Source organism: Centroberyx gerrardi, chromosome 10 (genome assembly GCF_048128805.1).
Source record: "Centroberyx gerrardi isolate f3 chromosome 10, fCenGer3.hap1.cur.20231027, whole genome shotgun sequence".
NCBI classification, from domain to species: Eukaryota; Metazoa; Chordata; class Actinopteri; order Beryciformes; family Berycidae; genus Centroberyx; species Centroberyx gerrardi.
Genome location: NC_136006.1, coordinates 8,480,179 through 8,489,023, shown reverse-complemented (window position 1 = coordinate 8,489,023; position 8,845 = coordinate 8,480,179). Strand labels below are relative to the sequence as shown.

Here is an 8,845-nt window from a genome sequence, read left to right as displayed (position 1 = left end):
TCACTCCAGACCGAAGGTGCTCGTTTCCTCCACTGCGGTGACCAGCTTCTCGTAGAGCATGGAGAAGGAGGGGTATGGAGGGAGGTCCAGACGGTTAAAGCAAGTGTGAGCCCTGCAGACACACACACACACACACACACACACACACACGCACACACATTTGAATGATTTATTTATGTCCACATAAATACAAGCATACAAAGGACATAAACATTATGAATGCAGTCAGATATTAGGAGTCAGTCAGTTACATAAGTGCCTAATTGGCAACCACATTGTTGCATACACACAGGATGATAATAATGGCAGATCGAAAGATAACAGACAGTATCCACTTCATGGGTATAAAAAGCAACGCCTTGTCCATATTGAGCGGCTACCAATGATAGCAGATACTGAACAATACCTCGCTAACTGCACACACACACGCGCACAAGCCAAGAGAATATTATCAGATGAATATATACCAATATGACTTATCTGTGAAAAGCCAGTGTTGGCTGATAATATTGACTCAGCAATATTACTACTAATGCTACTAGTACTATTACTACTTCTACTACTACAACTTGTACTAATAATACATCAGTTAACTAAAAGAAGAGTTTGCAAAGTGCTTCACAAAAGGCATAAAAATGAGGAAAAGTAAAACAAAAAAGTAGATAAAAATTGGGGAAATACATTCAAAAGAAAAATTGTAAAAAAAAAAAAGTCTATAAAAGTGTGTTTTTAAAAATAGAAGATGAAATAAGAAAAAGAAAGAAAATAACTGAATTAGCTAGCCTAAGTTCCTCAAGGCTACAGTCCAGAGGCCTCGGTCGCAAAAATGAAAGCACCTTTAGTCTCGAGTCAAAACTGTGTCAGTCAGAAAGTCCCTGCTCACACACTGTGTCTGTATCAGGCTCACGGCTCATTCACGGCAGGTTAGTCAACCTGTCAGACAGAACAGGGATCCTACCTGGGTAAGGAGGTGATTTTTCCCCACTTCTCCACACAGAACCTGCGGGGGCCGTTGCTGCCCCGCAGGGAGGCAAAACCCTCATAGGGAATACTGGAGGTTCCTGTTACAAACTGGAGACAGGGAGGGAAACACAACCATTAAAATCCAGGTTCCTGTCCTTGTATACTTCTCTAAAACTAAAACAAGAAAGGTATGCTTAGGCTTGTACTTGTCACTTTTAATGCTACTAGAAGTATACTTTAATAAACTTAAAAGTGGTCCAATTAAGTCACAAGAAGATCATCGACATGCATGACTGAATCATATTCCTAAACCTAACAGTCAGTTTTGTTTTACAGATTCAAATCAGTATCAGCAGGATGCAGCATAATCTGTCTCACAGTTATCCGGCTAACTTTCTAATCCTGCTTTCTGTAATAGGAAAAAACACAGTATAGTGAATAGGAGTATCAGTGTTGTCAGGGCGCAGTGCGGCCGGCGGCCACACGGCGGCAGACTGGACTCATGCGGTCGTCCGCGTGCCGTCGTACCTGCAGCAGCCTCAGCCTCTGCTCGTTGTTGAACCTCTCCACCGCCGCCCAGAACCAGCGAATCACTATGTGGTTGTCATGGTAACCTGGGAGGGAGAGAGGTGACGGCGCATGAGTCAGACGAATAACGGCCAGGGCCTCCGTCCCCTTCCTCCCTCAGTCAGTCCCCCCTCTCCTCCGCTCCTCATCCCACTCTCCCCCCACAGCGGTTTTTTTTTTTTTTTTTTTGGAATGAGCCCTGCTGTTTAATGTTTAATGGCAAAGGCCGCTGTGTCTCAGTCGATTCCTCGATTAAAAGATCCTCACAGTGAGTCATGGCCGATTGTCTATTTCTGTTCACTCGTCTGCCCACAGCTGGCAGCGCTTCAGCTGTATTGACCAGACTCTTAAAAAGGCTTTTAACTTGATCCCTTATAAACAGCATGGACACTGACACTTACTGTACTGTGCTGTACACTTCCCATTTTGTATTAAAATCATTAAGCAGCAATAATTTGCTAATTAATTTGCTATTAATGTTTTAAATCCTCATTATATATTGCAGTTAAATCTAATAAGGTTGGTAAACAGGTATTGAAAGTACTCATCAAATTGAAGAAACACTATTTATTGTATAGTTAATAGTTGTAATAATCATAGCAATATCTCAATCTCAGCAACTAGCGGCGAGATTGACCTACAGCAATGGTTCTCAACCCGGGGGTCGGGACCCGCCAGGGGGGTCGCAAGATGATATTTCTACTTTATTAGCGTGTGTATTTTTTCTGATTTTGCTGTGACATACTAAATAGTTTTCAGCTTCTCAGCCTAATAATCTAATCTAATAATCAAATGAAGCTATCTGAAAAGGGAAAATCATTCTTTGGTTGAACTGTTCATCACCCTGCATACGGCGCCTGTGATTGGCTTCCAGGTGTGAATGTGTGAAACTGTGTGAATGTGAAGGAGAGCGTTGCTGAAAAATAACATGTGTGCTCCGTTGACGTTCCCTGGATAAATAAATGTTTAAAAAAACAACAAAAATCTGTTTTCTCGCCTGCCTCTCAGTGAGCCGCAAATACAAATATTTGATCTAATCCTCTTCTCTCTCGCCTCTTATGACCCCTCCAGCTTGCCGTACCTCCTCTGTACTCTGTGTTGTTCCTCCAGTCTGCCAGGTCGATCTCCGCAGTGCCTGCAATCACCAGCTCCAGCTCCCTGGCATCAAACACTGACACCAGCCGCACATCCACCACCTGACACACACACACACACACACACACACACACACACACACACACACACACACACACACACACAAACGGATGAACATATGGTGCCGTCTATTCCATGTATCATAATCCGCCCACTGACATCAATAAGTTAGAGAAATTTCAGCACAAAGAGACAATACAGCTACTGCCTCGTGGCAGAGATACACACAGAGAAGTGGAAAAACAAAGTTGTGCCGTGGGGTAAACACTCTTCGGGTGCGATCACACCTGCAGTTGGTTTTCTTTGGTCTGAACCAGAGTGGAAACGTTTACTTGTTTACATTGTATTTGTGTAATTTGTAATTTAGGTTGACACTAATCTCTGCTGTTGACAAACTACAAAAGTGTTATAATTATTATATATTATTTTTACACTCTCATTATTGTCGTCAATTAAAGAAACAACTTTACATGCCATTTACTTTTTTCACACTTATTCACTTTTTTTTTTAAATTTTTTTTTTACAGTTGGGGATATGGTGCAGTTCTAAGTATTGTGAAAGAAAAAAAAAGAAGAAAGGAAAACATACACATACACATACTAGTATCAACATTCACACATACATACATATACACAAATATATACTGTATATACACATATCCAAAAATGAAAAAAAAAAAAAATTGTGCACCCCTAATGTAGTGAAGCCCACCTTCCACTTGCAATTTCAGTCACAAAGAAAAAAAAAAACAACCAAGAAAAACAGTCAAGTAAACAAAGAATTAATACTAATTTAATTCCACTGCCATACTTTTAAGTTGAGAAACACCGCCATTTAGCCCATTTTGTTTCGAACAAATCAATATTTCCTCAAATCTTATATATTATTCTCTCAATGCTTTGAATTTTCTCCACCAGTTCTCTCCACTTATCCAGACCAGCGCTTCCTTTTTACGTCCAAAAGTGTTATAATTAAAAACTTTGTAATCGTTAAGGGCATTAAGTAATGTCTGACCTTTAATGGACCTGTACTGGCTCGATTCGACCCCCCGCCCCTCCTGCCTCCCTACCTTTTCACAACAGAGATGAGTAAGCCGGCTCATTAGAGCAGAGATCGAACAGAGACGTCTACTGAGGAGCTAATACATCACCGTGCAATTCACTGTAATAATAATTCTGCTTTGTCATTTGCTTTTTCGGCTGGAGCACGAGGCTTTTTAGCCTTCGTAGCTGAAATGTCTCGGGGAGCGCCGGTTGCTCGCTCGCAGCACCGTCCTCCATCACTGAGCCGTTGAAAATGTCAGAAGGAGGGTGGGGTGTCTCTCTGTGTGTGTGTGTGTGTGTGTGTGGGGAGGGGGTCATTGGAAGTATCTTGAAATGCCAATGGGTGGGGAGTTTCTTTTGTTGCAAAGAAAGAACATCGGTCAGAAAGGGAGTTTTGAAAGCCAGAAATCTCAGCACTTGATGATGTAATCGTTGAGTCACTGGTATTGATCAACAACCCTATCAACCCCCTACAGATATATTAGGGTTATTTTATACTATGAGGCAGCAAAATCTTACTCATAGCCCGTTTAAGAGAGACTCGTAGCATGGCTCATATCTATAAGCAGTGATGTTGTGTGTTGTACCTCGTAGAAGCCTCGGACCAGGCTCTCCGTCTGCTGGGCCACGCCTCTCTCAATACGCCACTTCACCATACGCTCGATGTACTCCTTCTTGTTCTTCTCTGACACCGGGATCCCCGCCCCGCCCGGCTTCAGCTCTCTCTCCGTTATCTGCAGAATCACAAGAAGGCAGCGATGGAAAGAGTCCTACTCAAAAAGAAGTACTGTTACTTTGCTGACATTTTACTAAACCTTAACTAAAAGTACTGGTGTTAAAATCTACTGAAGTTAAAGTAAAAAGTGCCTCATTTAAAATGTACTCAGAGTAAAAGTTACTGAGTTAGTTTTTAGAAAAGAGAACATTAGCTGTGATCTTTCCCATGCAATTCTAAAAGGACGAGAGTACAGAGTTCAAACTACATTCCTTTAATTGGAAAATTTGGAAATTACAAAATAAAGTGCCAGATTACTCTTCTCTTCTTTGCTGACTGACTGTTCACTGTGAATGGCTTCACAATTTGTCAGTTTACGATGGTTCAGTTTCTGATGCCTATGGAGAACCTAGAAAATTTCTAGTCTGTAATGGATGTGCAGTGAAACACAATACTTTAGTAAAAACATACTTAAGTAAAAGTAAAATGACTTTACTCAAAATACTCAAAAAAGTACAAACACACAAAAAAGCTACTCAATTACAGTAACACGAGTAAATGTAATTAGTTACTTCCACCCATGGCAGTGACACAAATGTTTTGAATTTTCAACCAAGTATTTGTCTTCACCAGGCTTTAGTCACAACGTTGGGAGAAAAGTGTAAAAAGTGTAATTTAACAGCTGAAAAAATCAATCAGTTAATCAGTCGCACATGTACCTGTCCAAACACCTCCTCATTGACAGTGAAGGTGAGGTCCAGCATGTCTTCGATGTCGTTGTCCTTCATCCACTGCAGGCTCTGGTGGAACTCCTCGTCCAGGAACTCCAGGTCACTCAGGTCACATGGGCTGCACGGGGGGCAAAGGTCACAGAAACGTCACAGAGAGTTCAGCGTGGAGTTAATGACTCAAAAAATTAGGGAGGACTCTAACATAACGTGACTCTCAATTGGGAAGACGACACACAAAATCACGTTATATGCCGACGATATACTTTTGTTTTTAACCAATCCCGATACCTCACTTAAAGGATTACTGAACCTGATTGATAACTTTAGTAGTTTTTCCAGTTACAAAATTAATAACCATAATAACATTGATAATCCACCCTTTCAGGTCAAACCCAGGATTAAATACTTAGGTATCATGACAGACAGCAACCTTAATAATTTGTATAAGCTCAATTACCTACCCCTATTGCAAAAAATGGAAAAAGACATGTCGAGATGGATTACCCTCCCTTTAGGTCTTATGGGCAGAGTAAATGTTATGGAAGATTGTGAGATGAAGTGAGGTTTGACGGTCCATTCCAGTCTGAACTTTCCCTCAGATGTGATCATGTTGTTCTCAAACTGTGGCCTGCGAATGAACTGTAAAGCTATCTTAAGTTCAAGTTAAATATAACGCACAGCATGATGCATGGCATGGCAATATTGAGCAAAATAATGGGAGGAGGGAAACCACTTGTACTGCAGAAAGTAGGGAAATTTATTCAAGCTTAACATTGCAAAAAAAAAAATATTAGAAAGCTGTGGAACATTTGCTTGCTGCCTGAGGAAGAGTACTGACTCGAAACGCACTGCCAAGTGTGCATAAGCCAGTGATAAGTGTTCTACAGCTTTCTAACTTGTTTTTTTTTTGGCAATGTTAAGCTTCAATAAATTTTCCTACTTTCTGCATTACAACTGGTTTCCCTCCTCCCATTATTTTGCTTAATATTTTGGCAAATTTGGGAGCCCTTCGTTGTTCTTCGGCCTCTTTACCTTTTGGGTGAGGTCCACTCTATAAGAAAGAAATAAAAAGTAGAACACAAAATACACTAACAGCATGCTATTTTTAAACAAGCTTAATGTATGTTCTGTAACTGCACACTTTGAATATCCAGGTCTTAAAGGGTGACAGTACTCCCAGTTTCAGGCCCTCTCTGCCTACCCAAATAGTTTGAAAAATGCAATGAAATGGGCGTGGAGAGCAGCGGTGGAGAGGGAGGGTGGGATGGGGGAGTGGGAGCACGGCTATCAAATCAATCTGATTACGTAGAGTCAAACTAAAGTAAGACGTGGTAAAACTTCCAATGACGTTCACTTACTTTTGAGAAAAAAGAGAATTGGCGATATAGCGCCTAAAACATCGGCAGTTCAGCATATGCACTTATATGTGGAGATAATATTATTGTCTTCTGTCTCAAACAACATCTAGATATCAGTTAAAGACCCCATGAAGTGGCACGGAGAGCGTCAAACCCACTCAGATCCCACTCAAATCAACATTTTTTGTCATTTTGGCCTGTTTTGGTGAATAGGTGAACACCAAGTCCAGCAACATCGGCAAAAAGGTACAAAAAAAAGTTTTCAATTCATGGGGTCTTTAACATCTCAGAAACGTTTAGTGTTTCTGACCCCTTTAACAACCCCTATTCTAATCATTGCAAAACACCGGTGCTTAGATGCATTTAGACACTTGGCAGGGCTTTAGGTCGTCTGGACAAAGCTATTAATATGGGGCCGCTCCTGCTGATAGGAAACCCAGCCAGCTGCTGGCTGAGAGGCCCTGACTGAAACACTCATTTTTCTCAGCGAGGCCTTTTAGAGTGAGCGAGGGGGATCTGATTGGAAACACTGGAGCGCAGCAGGCCGTGTGGAAAGGAGAGAGAGAAGCGGGCTGAGGCACTTACATGCGCAGAAGCCCCTTGTAGAACGGACGGGTGAAGAAGGCGTCCAGCAGGTACTGATGGACAAGAGCCAGCCCCAGGATCCGCCCACTGAAGCGAAACCTATAGAAACCACACAGCAGACACAGGTGAATAAGGGCATCTGCACAGTACTTGAGAAAAAATAGGATCAACTGTTGCGGTCTTAGATTCAGTCCTTACGGTACTTATCAGCAGGTGCGTTAAGTCCCAAAAATAGAAACTGATGAGATAAGGTATAGGAGAGTGCAAATGTCTTGAATAGTACTTGCAAATAATTCTTCAGATAAAGTGTTTGATGTAATTTGTACCAGATGGGTGCTGGGTGCGGTTTACTGCTTCAGGACAATTTAGATACTGTAAGGTTAAGTTCATCACTGAAATCTGTGGTTGCATAAACATTGTGGAAGTCACTGGCTCTTTCTCAATATGCATTCTTGTGTCCTCCATGACGTGTTTATTGTAACATATAACAGCTGAAGAACACTTCCAAAACAAAACAATGCTGAGGACGGATGACTGATGAAGATCCCTGAAGTTTACCTACCAACTGAGGAAGCATCGGAGGGTAACTTTACAGACGAAAACGAATGAGAAGCCCCGAGATTCACTGCATCGTGCCCAAACAGCACTGCAGTCTGTAGTACAGAAGCCGGTTGAATCAGCTGGGAAAATGAGCAGCTGTGCGTCTTAACTGATTGTGTAATGTCAAGCCCATCTCAAGCTGTGCAGATGCTTCTCTGTGCTCGCTTTCTTGAGAAATTTGTTCTCTAAAGATAACTTGGGAAGACCGATCTCCACAGAAACACAAGTATCGACTTGGCATTCTTCGATTTGATATTCCCCTCTAGTTTGGTCTTGCGTGACAAACAAACCCCATCCGTCTGGAGCTCTAGGCAAGTTCCACCAAATGCACAGAAATGTTAAGAACTATTTGACTGATGGACACTGGTATGGTGCAAATCTGTAATCTTTCCTCATCCAGCCTATAATATTGTCATTTTGCTATTTGTTTCTCCATCCATCTATCCATCCATCCATCCAATCAGTGTCAAATCCATTGAGGAGCAAGATTGACTGGTGAGCCGTAGATCGCTGAGCCAAATTTCCACACTGCACCCGGCAAATTACACTTCTATTTTGGGATCAGCACATAGCAGTCGGAGCAGAGCCGACAAAAAACAGATTTTGTGGAAACATCCTCGCAGTCAGCACAGCAGAGGAAACTGAGCTTTAACAAACATAAAGACACATAGCTAGATACATAAACAGACAGAGAGACAGATAGATAGATAGATAGATAGATAGATAGATAGATAGATGTAACCTCACCACTCATGGTGGTTGTCTACAAAGGCAGACATGGGGCTGATCTGGACGGTGTACGTATCGTTGGCTGAATACTCAAACAGGCCGTAGTACGGGTTGAACAGCTCTCTGGACACCAGGAAGAAAAACTCTCTGGACGGCCCGCTGTAGTCCAGCCTGCAACACACAGATTAGACATGTAATATAAATATAAATATCTGGGTGGGAAAGCGAATTACACTCTACTGTCCCTCAGCAACTCCTGTATCATCAAGTGAGGTACTTAAAGGTACTATCTGTAGCATTCTTAAACATCAATATATCATTAAAAACGAATCTGGCTACTTTCTTTTAATATTCTTTTTTTTTTTCAGCAATTAAACATCGCATCTGCTTCTTCAGGT

General features: G+C 41.7%; 1 protein-coding gene across 1 annotated transcript in view; it reads right to left on the bottom strand.

Annotated features, from left to right (window-relative positions):
- hecw2a (HECT, C2 and WW domain containing E3 ubiquitin protein ligase 2a) overlaps positions 1-8,845 on the bottom strand; it is a 29,482-nt gene continuing 20,637 nt past the window's right edge. The window contains exons 22-29 of the mRNA XM_071918287.2: positions 8,466-8,618; positions 7,119-7,217; positions 5,164-5,293; positions 4,317-4,463; positions 2,612-2,726; positions 1,492-1,577; positions 959-1,071; positions 1-112 (exon numbers count right to left, since the gene is read on the bottom strand). Of these exons, the coding sequence (XP_071774388.2) occupies positions 1-112; positions 959-1,071; positions 1,492-1,577; positions 2,612-2,726; positions 4,317-4,463; positions 5,164-5,293; positions 7,119-7,217; positions 8,466-8,618 (955 nt within the window). The remainder of the gene's footprint in view (positions 113-958; positions 1,072-1,491; positions 1,578-2,611; positions 2,727-4,316; positions 4,464-5,163; positions 5,294-7,118; positions 7,218-8,465; positions 8,619-8,845) is intronic.